The sequence below is a fragment of the Chrysemys picta genome, chromosome 12, assembly GCF_011386835.1.
Source record: "Chrysemys picta bellii isolate R12L10 chromosome 12, ASM1138683v2, whole genome shotgun sequence".
NCBI classification, from domain to species: domain Eukaryota; kingdom Metazoa; phylum Chordata; order Testudines; family Emydidae; genus Chrysemys; species Chrysemys picta.
The window spans coordinates 13334890-13353745 of NC_088802.1; the positions used below are offsets into that span (position 1 = coordinate 13334890).

General features: G+C 51.3%; 1 protein-coding gene across 2 annotated transcripts; it reads left to right on the forward strand.

The window, feature by feature from the left end:
• Nucleotides 1-2215: 2215 nt before the first annotated feature.
• Nucleotides 2216-16346, forward strand: LOC101949135 (zinc finger protein RFP-like). Of its 2 annotated transcripts, XM_065565022.1 has the most exons (8): nt 2217-2666; nt 4290-4385; nt 6440-6670; nt 6996-7018; nt 7728-7843; nt 10021-10080; nt 11477-11541; nt 15676-16346. In XM_065565022.1, the coding sequence occupies exons 1-8, from the start codon at nt 2250-2252 to the stop codon at nt 15721-15723; spliced, it is 1056 nt and encodes a 351-aa protein (XP_065421094.1). In that variant the 5' UTR covers nt 2217-2249; the 3' UTR covers nt 15724-16346. The 2 variants fall into 2 exon arrangements, with proteins under 2 accessions (XP_065421093.1, XP_065421094.1); XM_065565021.1 differs by having other exon boundaries at nt 2216-2666; nt 11477-16346.
• The last annotated feature ends 2510 nt before the right edge of the window (nt 16347-18856 follow it).

Sequence of the window (18856 nt, forward strand, 5' to 3'; positions counted from 1 at the left end):
TGTTTACTTACTACCTTTAGTTACTTACTGTAAATAAAACATGACAAACAATTCTTCATGTTTGTTCCACTTTACTGTCCCAGCTGCAGGTGCTGGGGGCAGAGTCCTGGGATTTGCTTTCTGACTTGGTTGTGTCCCCCCAGCATCCAGGGAATATCGTGTCCCTCAGATGAGAATTGGGATTTTACTGCGTGATGCGTCACTCTGCAGCCTGTGCTCTGTCTCTGTCCTATACACACCTGTAGTGGTTTAAAACAGCCCAGGAGAGGGCTGTGACTGGGAGCAAGTAGTTCCCAGGCTGATTGGGGAAGCAGGCTTAGCTGTGGCCATGCCCCAATCAGGGCTCAGCTGGCCCTTATAAGAGGGCAGTGGGCCAAGAGCAGACAGTCTCTCTCTCCCTGTAGAGAGGGCAACGCAATACAACTCAACTCAGGAGCTCACAGGGTACCTAGAGTGGAGCAGGGCTGGGGAAAGGCCAGAGGAGCTCTGGCCTAGAAGCCCTGCAGGCCTTGTTAAAGGCCCAGAAGGGTAGTGAGGTTGCAGAGGGCAGCCCAGGGGTAGGCCAAGGCAGCAGGTCCAAAAAAACCCTTTGGCCTTTACAGACTGCAATCTGCCCCAGTGAATGGGGGCTAGATGGTGACTGGCAGTAGCCAAAGACTGAGGTGAGGTGGGGATAGGGAGTTCCCTGGGAAGGGGAGACCCAGAGATTGGGAAAGAGGCACCAGGGGCTGGGGGGACAACAGCAAGTAAAGGACATTGGCCTGCAGTAGGTGCTCTGATGTCTGGTGAGCTAATTCCTGAGATGACCAGCAGGGGTGCCGCAGGGGTGAGTCCTGCCCTGCTACAACACGTGTGTCAATCTGGAATTGCTCAGTTGCGCTCTGCGGAGAGGTGACTGGTTGCACAGGAGGCAATCCATGAAGGGACTCAGGTGTTGCAATTCTGAGCATCACAGTGAGTAACTTTTAAGCAGCGAGACAATCACAGGGACAGCAGCACTGTGACCCTCAGAGCTGAGTCAAGTGCCTAAACTCCCTAGACAGTGCATGGGCAACACAGGCACCTTACAATGCGATTCACAAAAGCCATGTAAGCTAGCCAATGGGAGATGCCAACAAGGGGGGAAGGGGTGTCCTAAGCCACACCCCTCTCATGGATAGGTGCCTAAATCTGGGCTGCAGAGGGGTGTGTGTCTCTGCTTAGCAACCCACAAACAGGAACCCACCACCTGACATCCGGGGCTTCCAGTCGCAGCTGCTCCCAGTACCTGGTGGTGGCGGCTGGGAGCCCCAGGCCCTTTGAAATAGCCCCAGCAGGCTGCAGGGCTCCTAGGCTGGGAGCAGCCTGGGACCAAACCCTCCCCCTGCAGCCCAGCTGTGGCTGGAGGTGTGTGTGTGTGGGGTCTCTCTCTACTTCCCTCGGAGCGGGACCCGCCCTGGGGCAGGGGCTGGGCTGGGCAGGGGCCCTGGCCAGGCTGAGGGCTCTGCCCTCGGAGAGGCTCCTGGGCAAAGGCCTTGCTGGCTGTGGTTGTGTTACAGAGTCACCTGCCCCACTAGGGCCCAGGCTGGGATCCCAGCACATTCCACACAGGCCCCTGAGTCACCATCAGATGGACTTTCAGCCTCGGTCTGTGTGGTGGTGGTGGGGGGGGGGCACTGGGTTACTGCCCTGGGGGAGCTGCTGGGGGAGGGAGGAGACTTACCTGCTCAAAGACAATTTTAAGTTAAAAAGTTGAAGATTTATAAATCTCAGTGTCTAGTGTCATTAAATATTTCTGGTCTGACCAAAATATTGTCTGATTCCCGCCCCCCCGCATAATTTCCCACAACTGAGAAAATTTAAATTGGAATGAAATGCTAAAACCCCAGACTTTTGTGCAAGTGTGAAAGTTTAAATCAATAAATATAAATAATTGCTTAAAATAAACATTCTGTCAAAATTAAATATTATAAAAAAATTCTGCTCAGCATATCACTCCTTAGACACACAGCTCCTGCTCCTGCAGGCTCATCCTCACAGGCGGATGCCTCAGTGACCCTCCCCACCGGCACAGGGACTGATTGCAGGACCAGAGCCCTAGTATATTTTTTCACTAAAGCCTCCAGGGGTGAAATTGGTTGGGTCCTTCCTGCTCAGCAAACAGCACGAGTCAGTTTCAGGAAAGGAAACACCCCCTTATTGCTGCAGGCGGGGCATAGTGTGAACTCAGGAAATTGAAACTAACCCTGTTCCACTGCCCAGAGGGAGCCATGGCTGCAGAAAACCCCATAGAAAGTCTCCAGGAGGAAGCTACATGTCCCGTCTGTCTGGAGTATTTCACAGAACCTGTCACTCTGGAGTGTGGGCACAATTTCTGCCGAGCCTGCATCAGCCAGTGCTGGGAGGGATCCGACACAGCCGCTTCCTGCCCTCAGTGCAGAGAAACTGTGCAACAGAGAAACCTCAGGCCCAACAGGCAGCTGGCAAATGTCCTAGAAATCGCCAAGCGGCTGAGTTTCCAGGCAGCAAAGGGAGCAGGAGGGGACGGGGTGTGTGGGGAACACCAGGAGGCTCTGAAACTGTTCTGTGAAGAGGATGAAACCCCCATTTGTGTGGTGTGCGACAGATCCCGGGCTCATCGCACTCACACGGTGGTTCCGATACAGGAAGCCGCCCAGGAGTACAAGGTACCGAGTTGCTGTCCAGTCTAATGGGTAATAACTTTGGATGTTAATTACAGGTTAATGGTGTAACTGTGTCATTCAGCTGTGTGTAGCCTTCATTGCATGAAAGCTGATAGGGGAGTTACAAGCTGTGGCTGGTATTACTGGTTGTATCACAGTGTTTGTTATTTGCATCCCCTACAGACCACAGACGAGAGCTGACCTCGATTGTGGGAGGGTCTTGCACAAAACCCAGTGAGGGCCAATCCCTGCCCCGAGCCATTTACAGTCCAACTGGACAAGACAGACAAAAGGTGGGAGGGGAAACTGAGGCACAGTGAGGGGATGTGACTTGTCTAAGGTGACTCAGCAGATCAGTGGCAGAGCTGCATATAAAAAACCTGTTTTTCCAAGGCCCAGTTCAGTGCCCCAACCACTAGCTACTCTGCCCCTTTCAGCAGCACTGAGCAGTGATGAAGTGCAGACAGTAGGAGGAAAAGACTCCTTGATACAGGCCCCAGGCCCAGCTGGGAGATGAGGTTTCCTACTGGGATTGTGAATTCCTGTGCTGCTCCAAGAGGGGTTAAACTCAGATGCTGCTGCCTGCACTAGAGGAGATCACTGTGCTAAATGCGCTGTGGGACCCCAAGCACCTTGAGTGCACACCTACAAGGGCTCCAGACAGCGCAGGTCCGTGCCACATGCCACTTGGATTACACTTATCTTCAGCAAAACGAACCGCTGGGCAGTGCGGACCTACGTCAGTCTGACCTGTTCTCATGTGTTCATGGGTAAGGACCAGCCAAAGTGGTTCCATTAGTCACACCAGGCAGCCTTTTGAAATCTGCCAGAATCCACTGCTTCTGGGGTCTTTGCTAGGGACTTTGGGGTAGCTCCCCAGAGGCCATTGCTACAGAAAGGGGCTAGAACAGTGCTAGGGCAAACTCCAGCTGTTCCTAACACAAATCAACACATCTAATGGGGTTTGCCCTTGTCTTTAGTTCAGTGCTGTCCAACCAGTCCCACCCGCAGGGGTACAGGGCTGAAAGTCAATGGAGTTGGACTCCTTTGAGCATCCCGGCCTATATGGCTGCCCCCGGTGGCTTCTGGGATTGATATGACTGTTTCTGAAATCTGCTCAAAAGCATCTTTATAAATTCACCACCATGTGACACCAGTTTCCTGCCGGTTTAAATCGATGGTGAAAGTGGACATAATAACTCAACTCTGAATATAAAACACTCCCAGTTTCCATAAATAAGGTTTCATTTCCTTCGTGTCTCTGATGTCCTACCTCTAGAAAGACCCACTGTTGTACACAGTATTGTTGTAACTGTGTTGGTCCCGGGCTATTAGAGAGACAAGGGAGGTGAAGTAATATCTGCTCATGGCCGGCTTCTGTGGGTGAACAACAAGCTTTCAAGCTTACACTGAGCTCTTCTTTAGGCCTAGGAAAGAGTATGTTCCCCAGAGCTGAGTTGTGTGTAACTCTCTAACCAACCGGAGCTGGGCCAGCGGAAGATATTGCCTTACCCACCTAGCCTATCTAGGAAGACTGACCGTTACCTTGAATTTTGGGTGGAAAAACACCTCACCCACCCCCTACAACCCTCAAAATAAACCCACCAAATCATTTCTGTTTGTCAGGAAAAAATACAAGCCCATTTGAAGACTCTGAGGGAAGAGAGAGAAAAGCTGCTGGGATTTAAAGTGACTGGAGAGAAGAGAAGCCAGGAATATCTGGTAGGTGCCTATTTTTCTTTGCCTGCTGGGACATGGAGGTGGGAGGGGTGTGTGTGTGTGCGCCATTTCATTAGGGTGTACACTCACAGAGCTGTGCCCTAGCCCTGCCCCCATCCACTTCCTCCTACTTCCCCCCTCAAAACTCCCAACCCCTCCTGCTCCTTCTTCCCTGACTGCCCCCCAGGACCCTACCTGTCCCCTCACTGCCCTGACCCTTATCCACACCCCCGCCCCCTGACAGGACCCCCAGAACTCCCGACCCATCTAATTCCCCCTGCTCCCTGCCTCCCCCAACCCCTCTCCACACCCCTGCCTCCTGACAGCCCCCCCAGAACTCCCAACTCATCCAACCCCCCCAGCTCCTTGTCCCCTGACTCTCCCTCCAGAGACCCCCACACCCTAACTGTCCCCCAGGACCCTCCTTACTCCTTGTCCCCTGACAGACCCCGGGACTCCCATGCCCCATCCAACCCCCCTACTCCTTGACTTCCCCCTCCAGAGACCCCCACACCCTAACTGCTCCCCAGGACCCTCCCTGTCCCCTGACAGACCCCGGGACTCCCATGCCACATCCAACCCTCCCTGTCCCCTGACTGCCCCCACCCCTTATCCAACCCCCCTGGCCCCAGACCCCTTACCATGAGATGAGGCTCCTAGCCCCCCTGCGGAGCCAAACACTGCCCCACAGGAGTGCACAGCCCTGGCCCCCAGAGCGCTGCGCACACGGCAGCATGGCTCCAGGGGAGAGGGGAGCGTGTCTGCCTCCCCGCAGACCCCCGGCCCCCAGAGTGCTGTGCGCCGGACAGCACGGCTCCAGGGGAGGGGGAAGGCAGGGGAGGGGCCAGCAGCTTGCTGTGATCGGCTGGGTGCTCCGGCCTGGGAGCACAGATCCCAAAGCTTGCCGCACCAGGAGAGGGTGGCCATTTGCCCACCCCTGCATTAAGGTGTGCCTGGGCACACCCGGCACACCCCGTGCGCACACGTGTGTGTGTATATATGTGTGTCACGTGTTCTCTCCCTGAAGAAGGACAACAGCATCTTCTGCAGGATATACGATGCATTTTAATTAATGAGTTAATTACTCCCCCGGTGGCTTTCACAGCATTTCTCCCAAACTGCACTGAGTATATCCCAGTAGACATCTCCCTTTCAGAGAGATTGGGGCCAAATGGGAAGCTGTAAGAAAATCCTCTCCCTTGTGATCACAATGTATAGTCAATTGTCAGGATGTGAAGAATGCTGGGTTTTGAATCTCAGTCATTCAACCCAACCACTCTCCAGAGCCAGCAGGGGAGGGGCTAGTGGAACTCTGGCCCACCAGAGGATCTACCTATGAAGCTCCTGATTGGAGCAGACATTCGGATGCATGAATTACGCCAGCAGGAGTCACTGGAAGTTGTCCAAACAACTGAGTGAACTCCCGATCTGCTGCTGGACTGGACCCTGACTCTGGCTTGGCCCAGGCGTTGTCTCTGACTCAGGTTTGACCTGCAGTACAGGTCTGTCACATCTTACGCGCATTTAACATGCACAATTTCATCTTTATGCAGTCAGCAAAAACAAAGAGAAAAATAACAATTTTAATACTGTACCTGTAGTGCGGGCGATTCTGCCCGCCATTACACTCAATGTAATTTTGACTATACGCAATTTTCGCTTTACACGCTGACTGTGGAACGTAACCCCAGCGTAAGATACGACAAACCTGTACTGCTATCTGACTCCAGCTTAACCCTTCATGTGGCTGCCTGACTCTGACTCCAGTCCTGATCCCCCCGTGACTCCAGACACTGATTCTGGCTCAGCCTTTGGCATATCTCTTGAGATTGACTGTAGCCCCAACCCTTGCTGAGATCCTGACTTTGACTCCAGCTCTGACTTTGGCCGTAGTTCCCAATTTCCAACTGCAGCTCTGAGCACTAGGCCTGATGGCTCATGTCCTGGTCTCTATACTGATGTGTTAGAGATTGTAAAGAAACTCTCTTGTAAGACTGTATGAAAGGTCATCAGGCTCCATCCATGTTCCTGACCAGCCCTTTCCTTATTTCTTATAGAAACAGACAGAAACCGAGAGGCAGAAGATTGTGTCTGAATTTCAGCAACTGCGGCAGTTCCTGGAGGAACAAGAGCGACTCCTGCTGGCCCAGCTGGAGAAGCTGGACGAGGAGATTGTGAAGATACAGAATGAAAATATCACCAAACTCTCCGAGGAGATTTCCTGTCTCAGTGAGCTGATCAGTGAGATGGAGGGGAAGTGTCAGAAGCCAGTGAGTGAATTTCTGCAGGTGAGACTGAGCTAGAAACATCCCAGATCCCCACACAGGGACAGGACAGCTGCTGAGCTACGGGCACAGGGGTCCAGCAGTCAGAGATCTCAGTGTAACTCGGCATGTGCATTGCTGAAATGTGAATGACGATTATTCTTTGCAAATTCACAGACGCAGAGATATTAAAGATGGAAAAGCCCCATTAGCTCAGTGAAACCATGGCCCTGGGGCCAGGGCAGGGCTCATTTCCCCTGTATTTGAAAAATCCCTTTCCTAGAATCCCAAGTGTGTGTCAAGTGGTGCTGAGATTTTTTTTTATCTCTTTCCTCTCTCTCCCCTCTAGGATGTCAGAAGCACCTTGAGTAGGTATGTGGCTCTCTCTCACTCCCACACATACTTGGCAATGATGGGAAAGAGCATGAAGATGATGTTAGCACTGCATCTCCTCAGCAACATTATGTGGGGAAGGTCACATTTTGGATACAAATCTCTCAGATAAATTTAATCCAGAGGTTCTGACCCTGGTACAGAAGACTCTGGAATTCTCCATTCAGTGGGAAGGACTGACCTCCAGTGTTTCCGAGAGATGTCACCTCCCCGAGGGAATGGCTGCCTCAGGATTGTGGGGATGGAATATGGGCCTGTCACTGCTGGGGCCCTGGTCACCATTCAGCCCAGGGCAGCAGTGGTCAAGAGTCTTTCCCAGCCTGAGGGTTGTTAGGAGACCTGTGTGGAATGAGCTGGGGGAGGGGGGAGAGGAGTTGGTATCAGTCTAGTTTCTAGTGGTCAGATTTCTACAGCACTTCACATAGGAACCTCCTGTCCCTCAGAGCATGGAGGCCAAGGAGTGAATTGGCTATGGAGACTCTTTAGTCCCCAGAGCTGATCTCTCCAGACCAGAGTTGAAGAATACTAATGAGTCCTTTGAAGGGAAGGTTGTACGGCCATGGGCTGTGTTGCACCTGCTGTGGGGCTTGGAGAAGTCGAGGTCCAGGCCCATTAGAGCAGCGACTCACTAGCCAGAACTTATGAGTCACACAGTGAAATATAATCACATGAAATTGTTTCTCTCTAGGTGTGAGAAGGGGAAGTTCCAGCAGCCAGAGGAGATTTCTCCTGAACTGGAAGAGCGAGTCAGTGGTTTTTCCCAGCAAACAATTGTGCTATCGGAGACTCTGAGGAAGTTCAAAGGTACCTAAAACGGATCTAGGAATGGAAATTGGGATGAATCTCTGAGACTGTGGGAAGAGAATGGTGCTGGTCAATTGGTTCACATTTACATGATGCTACTATTTAATTGTTGGGTGAGAATGCCAGACACTTAGTTCCAAGACACTCAGGTTGATTAATTCAAACCTTTGTTTGCACCAAAAACATGCCTTTCAATTACAATTACAAAGTAAGAAATTACTCATAGACTTTAAGGTCAGAAGGGACCATCATGATTCATCTACTCTGACCTCCTGAACATTGCAGGCCACAGAACCTCCGCACCCACTCCTGCAATTTACTCCTAAACTCTGGCTGAATTACTGACGTCCTCAAATAATGATGTAAAGACTTCAAGTTAGAGAATCCACCATTTACAGATGTTAAACTAGAATAAATGATACGTGCACCATATGGCAGAGGAAGGCAAAGCAAACAAACAACCAAAACCCTAGGGTCTCTGGCAATTGGACTTGGTTGAAAATTCCTTCCCTATCCCAAATAAGGTGGTCAGTTGGACACTGAGCATTTCAGCAAGACCCAACAGCCAGACACCTGGGAAAGATTTCTCTCTAATTCAGAGCCCTCCCCGTCTAGTGCCACATCACTAGCCATTGGGATATTTGCTACTAGCCATCGCATATAGAAAGAAGTGCTGGCCAGTTCCCTTCTCCCCTGGCATAGGCGGGTCATGGGGGATTTCTCCTATGAAGCTCTGATTACCCCTTACAATGTCTGACATATTATACACATCCAAATTGCATATTTACTAGTTCTTTTCCAATCACCTTTGAATGATATGAATATTAAGTACCTTATATAGGTCATACACTGCACATGCATGAACATTTCATTGGCAGGGCTTTTTTTGATCAAGCTATTTTCATGTTATTGTTCTCTTCTCTGATTGGTTTATTACCACTGATTATGCACACGTCACTTTTTCACCCTTTTCTCCACACAGGGGGTATTGGACTTGGACTTCTCTGTGGCTGGATGCACAGCCCCACTCAGCCAAGCTTCTCAGAAGCAGCAGGGATGAGGGACAATGGGAAGGCAGTTCAGGGAGCCATGAGAGATGAGCCCCCCCACCACCAAGAATTTGTTTCACCCTGGACCCTGCTCACAAGAGACCCACAGCCAGGGCTTGTTCCTATGTCCTGGTCAGGAGACAGAGGAGGTTCCCACCCACCCTAGGATAACCTCTGCCCAGAGGGGGGTGCCCTGGTCACAGTGTGGAGATGGGAAACCCTGCTCCACTGAGACACCCTCCCCCCCCGCTTCCCACATCCTGTGAGATGATGGGGGATCTCCCATATAAGAGAGACAGAAAGGGGAGAAACATGGGGTAAGCAGTGTAGAGGTGAGACACACACACACACAGAGACACTCATCCTCCCATAAAACGTTTATTTAAACAAGAAAAATTAAGAAGTAGTGACAATGCACTGAAATATGGTTTTAGGATAAATATTTATTTCAATGCCCCCATCCTCCAAAAAAATACTGACTTGCAGTGAGGTACATTCAAAAACACTGAAGTGAGTTGAATTTATTATGATTATTGTTTATTATTTATTAGCTAGCTAGGTTATGGTTTTTTCAGTGTGGAAAATTGTGTGTTATTTTACGGGTTGAATGATGACTGAATGACATAACCAACCCACCCACCCTCCCCCAATGTCCATCACTAACTCCGGTAATTTTGTCATGTCCATTGCACAATATGATGCTGCCTACCCCAGCGAAAGGGACCAAAGTGGGTAAAGTTACTTTTATGACAAAGTCTTTGTATGACCTGGGTCTAGGTTGTGACAAAAGGCAGTAAGTGAATGAGACAAACCAACTGGAGTTGAAGGGTGGGAGGGGATGATGAGAGGAAAAGTAAATCTCTTACAGATTGTGTCCTGCGATGGTTGTGAGACTGCAAGGATGTTGGTTCCATTTCTGAGAGATGCCTGAATGAGAGAGGAAAGAGAAGGTTTTAGTTAATTTACACTTGACCTGCGCTCAGAGGAGCTGAGAATGCCTAGTGTGTCTCTGGGCCTCTCGGTCTCTTTCTGTCATGATGAAAACACAGTTCTGTGTGTTCAGAGTGGGGATGCTGTTATAAATATGAAAGTCTGAAATCTTGTCTCTTTTCTCCTTTCCCCTGCCAGACACTCTGCCGTCTGCACTGGAGACAAACAGAGGGAAACCCCTAGGAGCACACAGACAGGGTGAGATTGCAGGGGAGATGGTCTTTAAATTATGAGAAAATTCCGGTGAATACATGTTCATGGGATTGTAACTAAAGTTACCAACCAAATCAACAGTGGCCATGACACACACAGCCTTAAACATAACCCATTAAACAGCGAGGAGATCCAGGGACACTGGAACATGGGGGACTAGGGGGACAAGCCAACCCACTTTTTAACATGGGCATAGTTTGCGGGCAGGGGGCCATGTTGGAGCCCCAAACTGGAAGCCTTGGGCAGGTTTGGAGCGTCACAGGCAGTGGCTGCGCTTCATGGAAGTGCAGCTGATCAGCTCCCTTTTTAGTGCAGCTTCTTCCTGGTGCTGGCCCCTCTCAGTGGCCCCACCCCTGCTCCTCTTCCCCCTGGACCCTCCACCTGCTCTGGGTGGTGCACACTGGAGAGTGGGGACATGGGAAGGTGGAGGGTCAGGGGCTCTCCACTGTGGCCAAGGCTCCCAGCCTGGCCAGGGGCTGGGCTTCAGCGGGAAGATGAAGAGTGGAGCAGGGCCACAAAGAGGGCAGGGCCACAGGTGATGTGACCTAGTACCCCCCTCCCCAACTTCTACCAAGGTGCCAGAACACCTGGGAACATCCCAAGCTGACATCACACACATAGTCCTGACACCGACCTTAATGCTGAGTTCATGCCCATGCTGCTGAACAGAAACGCTCTCCCTGAGCAGCACCGGAACAGATCTCCCTGCCCTGAAGGCTGACACATCCCTCTGCTTTCACATCCCTCTGCTTTACCCGGTGCAGGGGGTCTCCCCATCACTCTTCTCCAACATCCTGCCTTTCCTCTGGGCAGGGCTGGGCTCTCCCATTGGAGCTGCTCCCTGCTTCCTGGATTGGGGAGATGCTCTTCCTGTGATGCTAGCAGCTCCTCCCTTCTCTCTGGGCTGGGGATGGTGCTACCCCACCCAATGCAACCTCCTACTCTCTGGTATTAAGTGGCTCTTCCCCAATGCTGCACCTTCATGTCTGTTCTCAGCCCTGGGAGTGGAGACTGCATTAGAGGAGAGACATTCATTCTGGGGTTCAAAACTGTACCTGCTTCCTCTGCTCCCTCCTCACTAAAGCCTTTCTTGGTGTGTCTCTCCTGCTGGGAATGGAGCAGAACCAACAGGGGTAGCTGGGAGCTGAAGCTTATGCAAGCAAATTGGAAACTAATGAAGTGGGTCTCCTTACAGAGACTGAGGAACTGCAGTGATGTCTCTGCTCAGTCTCAGGTGCCCAGGACAGAGGCAGCTCCCTGGGATCCAGGCCTGTTCCAATCAGGACAGGGCTGCTGGGGAGTGTGGGAAATGGTTGCACCCCCCCCCCCCGTCCCCAGGGCTCAGCTCTGCCCCTAATGCTCTTATTCTCTCTCTCCCCAGCGAATGTGACTCTGGATCCAGACACTGCTCATCCTCAACTCGTCCTGTCTGAGGATCAGAAAAGTGTGAGACGGGGAGAGACATGGCAGCGACTGCCCAACAACCCTGAGAGATTTGACTGTTGGGCCTGTGTGCTGGGCTGTGAGGGATTCACCTCGGGGAGACATTGCTGGGAGGTGGAGGTGGGGGATGGAGGATACTGGGCTGTGGGGGTGGCCAGAGAGTCTGTGAGGAGGAAGGGAGGGATCAGCCTTAGCCCTGAGGGGGGGATCTGGGCTGTGCGGCGGTGGCTGGGTCAGTTCCAGGCTCTCACCTCCCCTGTGACCCCCCTGCCCCTAAGCCGGGTCCCCAGCAGGATCCGGGTTTGTCTGGACTGTGACCTGGGGCAGGTGACATTTATCGATGCTGGTGACGAGGCCCCGATCTTCACTTTCCCGCTGGGCTCCGTCCCTGGGGAGAGAATCCGACCCTGGCTTGGGGTGGGGGGATCCGAGCTCAGACTGTGTCCCTGAGACACACAGCAGAGGGGGGAACTGGAAATCAGCCTCTCTGGACTCATGGACCCCAGTCTCTATGACCTTGGAGGACTCCTGTCTACCCAGCCCCTGGCTCCTCATCTCTATGACCTGTGGAAGCCCCTCCCCTTCCCTGCAGCCCCAGGGATGGAAGGGGGAGGGGGAAGTACCCCTGGGGCTGCAAGAGGGGCAGATGTGGGGGCAGGGGGCAGAACTAACAGCCTGGCTGGGGACAGGCAGATGTGTATGTGGCAGGGACACAGCATAACTCAGGGTTTGGCGGGTTGGGGAGAAGCAGCAGCAGGGAGCGGTTTGTACAGATCTGTGGGATTAGATCTCATGGGGTTTCCCAGCCAGAGCTCCTGCTACAGGAGCTAAAGTCACTTGAGAACAACTGGGCACACACTGTAATGGTCACACACATGGGGGTGGAGGGGGAGATGGGTAAGGGGTGCAGATGGATGGAAAAACTATTATATAACCTTAACAAAAATCATCATTGTGTCAGTCTCATGATTTTTTTTTTTTTTAATTCATGAGGTTGGCAGCACTGGGGGAGTCAGGGACAGGATGGGTTTAACCAGAGGGAATTAGAAGAAGGAAAATGTGAATGAAAGTAAAACAAGTATAAAGGGAGTGTCCACGAGAAATGGTGGAAAACAGAAATGAGAAGAGTGGCAGGAAAATATCCCTGGCAGAGAACAAGCCAGGTGACAGCAAGAGGGGAAGGGATAAAATCGGGGGAGAGGGGAAGCCATGGGGGATGATCTGTAACTGGGAGGGGAGGAGAGTGGGAGAGACACAGGAAAATAAACAGGGATCAGAAGTGAGGGTTAGAAAAATGAATAGAAAAGGACGGTATGAAAAGAAAGGGAACAGAGACATTTATTCCATGTTACTGAAAGTGAGACTAACTCATTAATTCCTGGCCATTGGAGCTATTTTAGTGCCATTAAGAAAACTGTTCTCAGTAGCTGGGGAATCTCCTTTCCATGCTGTGGTTATTAAACGCTTGCTTTTAAAACAAGTTTTATATTTTAAAAGGTAAACTCACCTGAGGTCCCTTCCATGGGGTCATGGTCTTGGATACTGGCTTGGGAGGGTACTTCAGTCAGGCTGAGAAAAAGATCCTTACTGTTGGGGAGAACGGAGTGCTGGGTGCTCTGTGCAAGCTCGTCCTCCTCCTCCTCCTCTTCCCCATCCGCAGAATCCTCAGGTGTAGCTGATGAGACTATCCCCGACCCGGAATTCACGGTCACAGGTGGGGTAGTGGTGACGGCCCCCCGTAGAATTGCATGCAGCTCGGCGTAGAAGCGGCATGTCCGCGGCTCTGACCCAGAGCGACCGTTTGCCTCCTTTGTTTTTTGATAGGCTTGTCTAAGCTCCTTGACTTTTCACGCGGCACTGATCTGAGTCCCTATTGTGGCCTCTCTCCATCATGCCCTTGGAGATTTTTTCAAAAGTTTTGGCATTTCGTCTTTTCAAACGAAGTTCTGCTAGCACTGAATCCTCTCCCCATATAGCGATCAGATCCAGTACCTCCCGTACGGTCCATGCTGGTGCTCTTTTTCGATTATCGGCCTGCATGGTTACCTGTGCTGATGAGATATCTGTGGTCCTGTGCTCTCTATGCTGGGCAAACAGGAAATGAAATTCAAATGTTCGCGGGGCTTTTCCTGTCTACCTGGCCAGTGCATCCGAGTTCACATTGCTGTCCAGAGCGGTCACAATGGTGCACTGTGGGTTAGCTCCCGGAGGCCAATACCATCGAATTGCGGCCACACTAACCCTAATTCGAAATGCTAAAATCGATTTTGGCGCTACTCCGCTCGTCGGGGTGGAGTACAGAAATCGATTTAAAGAGCCCTTTATTTAGAATTAAATGGCGTCGTGTGGACGGGTGCAGGGTTAATTCGAATTAAGGCTGCTAAATCCGAATTAAAGTCGTAGTGTAGACCAGGCCTAACTCCTTCTCGGCTCCGTTTACTTACCATCTTTAGTTACTTACTGTAAATAAAACATTACAAACAATTCTTCTAGTTTGTTCCACTTTAATGTCCCAGCTGCAGTTGTCGGGGGCAGAGCCGTGGGATTTGCTTCCTCACTTGGTTGTGTCCCCCCAGCTCCCACAGGGAATATTGCATCTCTAGGAGGAGAGTTTGGGGTTTACTGGGATGTGTCACTTTCCAGCCAGCCTGTCTCTGTCCTGTACACACCCATGTCAATCTGGAATTGCTCAGCTGTGCTCTGCAGAGAGGGGACTGGTTACACAGGGGGCAATCCATGAAGGGACTTGGTGTTGCAGTTTGTAGGCAACCAGAAAATCACATTCTGCAAAGCTCTGTCAGGTGCCTAAACTCCCTAGACAATTCATGGGCATCAAAGGCACCTTGGGCTTGGTCTACACTATGAGTTTAGGTCAAATTTAGCAGCACTAGATCGATTTTACCCTGCACCCGTTCACACGACACAGCCATTTCTGTCAACTTAAAGGGCTCTTAAAATCGATTTCGGTACTGCTGCCCGACGAGGGGATTAGCACTGAAATCGACCTTGCTGGGTTGAATTTGGTGTAGTGTGGAAGCAATTCAACATTATTGTCCTCTGGGAGCTATCCCAGAGTGCTCCATTGTGTCCGCTCTGGACAGCACTCTCAACTCCGATGCGATGGCCAGGTAGACAGGAAAAGCCTGGCAAACTTTTGAATTTCATTTCCTGTTTGCCCAGTGTGGAGAGCTGATCAGCACAGGTGACCGTGGAGTCCCAGAATCGCAAAAGACCTCCAGCATGGACTGAATGGGACGTACTGGATCTGATCGCTGTATGGGGAGATGAATCCATGCTGGAAAAGTCTGTTAACGTGTATGGGGATGGAGCGGAAATCTTCCAGGGACATCTCAGTGAAGCTCTCCTGGATGTACTCCCAAAGCCTTTGCAAAAGGTTTCTGGGGAGGGCAGCCTTATTCCGTCCTCCATTACCACACCAGGCCAGTAGCACGTAGCCTGGAATCATTGCATAACAAAGCATGGCAGCGTACGGTCCCGGTGTTTGCTGGCATTCAAGCAACATCCATTATTTATCTCTCTGTGTTAGCCTCAGGAGAGTGATATCATTCATGGTCAGCTGGTTGAAATAGGGGAATTTTATTAAGGGGACATTCAGAAGTGGCCATTCCTGCTGGGCTGTTTGCCTGTGGCTGAACAGAAATCATCCCCAATGTTAGCCACGCGGTGGGGAGACGGGTGAAGCGATCATCCCAGAGAATAGAGTAGTGTGGCGGGCTTTAGTTGGATTTGTGCTCCACATTAACCCGAAAACCGCAGCCCCTCCTTTTAAATGGCCAACCCATTTAAAATGGCGAACCCAATGGGTGCTTGGTATGGGACATGAGGTCGCTGCTGCTTGAAACCATTCCCACATGTTACGAAGGTTAAAGAAGCCAAAAGACTGTGGCTTACCATGGCTGCCTGCAAGCCGAATTCTGTTGCCCACCGGCCCTGCATGTGTGATCTCTCACACCAAACCAGCAGGCCCTCAATATAAGAGTCAAAATGCAACCTTGTATAGAAAGTGCACGTGCTATGTAATGTTAACGGCTTGGTTCACAGTGGAAGAGTGTACCTATTGTTCTCTAAAATGTGTCTTTTTAAATACTACTCTCCCCTTTTTTCCCCCTCCTGAAGCTGCAAATGTTTCAACACTCCCCCTATCATCTCCATCCCAGAGACTAGCAAAGATTAGAAGGCGAAAAAAATGCACTCACGATGACATGTTCTTTGAGCTCATGCAGTCTTCCCACACTGAAAGAGCCCAGCAGAATGCATGAGGCAGACAATGTCAGAGTACAGGAAAGCACAAAATGAATGTGAGGACAGGAGGGATGCACGAGAGGACAGGAGGGATGAGCGAGAGACAGGAGGGACCAGCGAGAGGAGATGTGGCGTCACTGTGATGAAAGGAGGCATGAGGCAATGCTCAGGCTACTTGAGGATCAAACTCATATTCTCCGGCGTATTGTTGTGCAGGAAAGGCAGCAGGAGGAACACAGACTGCTGCTGCAGCCCCTGTGTGACCAACCGCCCTCCTCCCCAAGTTCCATAGCCTCCTCACCCAGATGCCCAAGAACGTGGTGGGGGAGCCTCTGGCCACCCAACCACTCCACCCCAGAGGACTGCCCAAGCGACAGAAAGCTGGCATTCAATAAGTTTTGAAGTGCAGTGTGGCCTTGTCCTTCCCTCCTCCCTCTTCTCCACCACCCCACCCGGTGCTTCCCTCCTCCCCTACTCCTTCCGGGCTACCTTTGCAGTTATCCCTCCATTTGTGTGACAAAGTAATAAAGAATGCATGAATTTTGAACAACAATGATTTTATTGCCTTTGCAAGTGGTGATCAAAGGGGGGGGGGAGAGGGCAGTTTATTTACAGGGAAGTGGCGTGAACCAAGGGGGCAGATTTTTATCAAAAAGAAACAAACAGAACTTTCACACCGTAGCCCCCTGACCAGTCATGAAACTCGTTTTCAAAACTTCTCTGATGTGCACAGTGCACTGTTGTGCTCTTCTAACTGCCCTGGTTTCTGGCTGCGCGTAATCAGCAACCAGGTGATTTGCCTCAGCCTCCCACCCTGCCATAAACATCTTCTCCCTTACTCTCACAGATATTGTGGAGCACACAGCAAGAGGCAATAACAATGGGAATATTGGTTTCACTGAGGTCTAACCAAGTTAGTAAACTGCGCCAGTGCGCTTTTAAACATCCAAAGGGACATTCTACCACCATTCTGCACTTGCTCAGCCTATAGTTGAACAGCTCCTGACTACTGTCCAGGCTGCCTGTTTATGGCTTCATGAGCCATGGCATTAAGGGGTAGGCTGGGTCCTCAAGGATAACTATAGGCATTTCAACACCCCCAATGGTTAGTTTCTGGTCTGGAAAGTAAGTCCCTTGCTCCAGCCATTGACACAGACCAGAGGTCCTAAAGATGCAAGCGTCATGTACCTTTCCCAGCCATCCCTCCTTGATATTGGTGAAATGTCCCTTGTGATCCACCAGTGCTTGCAGCATCATTGAAAAGTACCCCTTTCAGTTTATGTACTCGCTGCTTTGGTGCTCCGGTCCCAACTTAGGGATATGCATTCCATCTATCACCCCACCACAGTTAAGGAATCCCATTGCAGCAAAACCATCCACTATGGCCTACACATTTCCCAGAGTCACTACCCTTGATAGCAGCAGGTCAAAGATTGCTTTGGCTACTTGGATCACAGCAGCCCCCACAGTAGATTTGTCTACTCCAAATTGATTCCTGGCTGACCAGTAGCTGTCTGGCGTTGCAAGATTCCAGAGGACTATCGCCACTCGCTTGTGAACTGTCAGGACAGCTCTCATCTTGGCATTCTTGTGCTTCAGGGCAGGGGAAAGCAAGTCACAAAGTTCCATGGAAGTTTCCTTACGCATGCAAATGTTTCACAGCCACTGGGAATCATCCCAGACCTGCCACACTATGCGGTCCCACCAGTCTGTGCTTGTTTCCCGGGCCCAGAATCGGCGTTCCATGGCATGAGCCTGCCCCATTGTCACCAGGATGGATAAATTGCTTTTAGAGAAGTCTGTTCCCTTGTCCTCATCACTCTCGTGACCGCCCTGCCATCGCTGCCATCACCTCCTCACCTGCCTTTGCAGGTTCTGGTGCTGCATATACTGCAGGATAATGCGCGTGCTGTTTACAGTGCTCATAAGTGCTGCAGCGATCTGAGCGGGCTCCATGCTTGCCGTGCTATGGCGTCTGAGTGGGAAAAAAGGCGCGGAACGATTGTCTGCGGTTGCTCTCAGTGAGGGAGGGGCAACTGATGACTGTAGCTATCCCACAGTTCCCGCAGTCTCCGCCAACCATTTGAATTCTGGGTTGAGCTCCCAATGCCTGATGGGTCAAAAACATTGTCGCGGGTAGTTCTGGGTACATGTCTTCAGCCCCCCCTTCCCCATGAAAGCAATGGGAAATATAGTTTCTAGCCTTTTTTCACTGTCACCGTATGTCTCCTGGGTGCTGCTGGCAGACGCGGTGCTGCAGTGCTACACAGCAGCATCCCCTTGCCTTGCCTTGCGGACGGCAGACGGTACAGTATGACTGGTAGCCATCATCGTCGTCCCGTGGGTGCTCCTGGCCGGCCTCGGTGAGATCGGTCGGGGGCGCATGGGCAGACATGGGTGCTCCTGGCCGGCCTAGGTGAGGTCGGTCAGGGACGCCTGGAGAAAAATGGGAATGACTTCAGGTCATTCTCTCTTTAAGTTTTGTGTAATGGATATTCAGTCCTGCCTGGAAAATGCCAGCTGGAGGCTTCTGCCTCAGGCTGCTCTCCCAGTTAACAGCACCGCGCTGTCACAAATACCCCAGCCTACCCCTTGCTCCCATGGCTTATGAAGCCTGGACAGTAGTAAGGAGCAGTCCAACTATAGGCTGAGCAAGTGCAGAATGGTGGTTCACTCTACTTCCCTGTAAGCCACCCGCCTTCCCCTCCCCTCTTTGATCTCTGCTTGCAGAGGCAATAAAGTCAGTGTTGTTTCAAATTCATGCATTCTTTATTACTTCATCACAAAAATGGGTGGATAACTGCCAAGGTAGCCCAGGAGGGGTGGGGGAGAAGGGAAGCAACATGTGGGGTTGTTGTAGGGGCACCCCCTAGAATGGCATGCAGCTCATCATTTCTGCGGGATGTCTGGGGCTCTGACCCAGAGCGGCCATTTTCCTCTCTGGTTCTTTAGTAGGCTTGCCTGATATTCCAGGCAGGACTGAAGGAAGGAGCAGGTGGGGGGCCTGACGACATGTATCCACAACCACCCACGACAATGTTTTTGCCCCATCAGG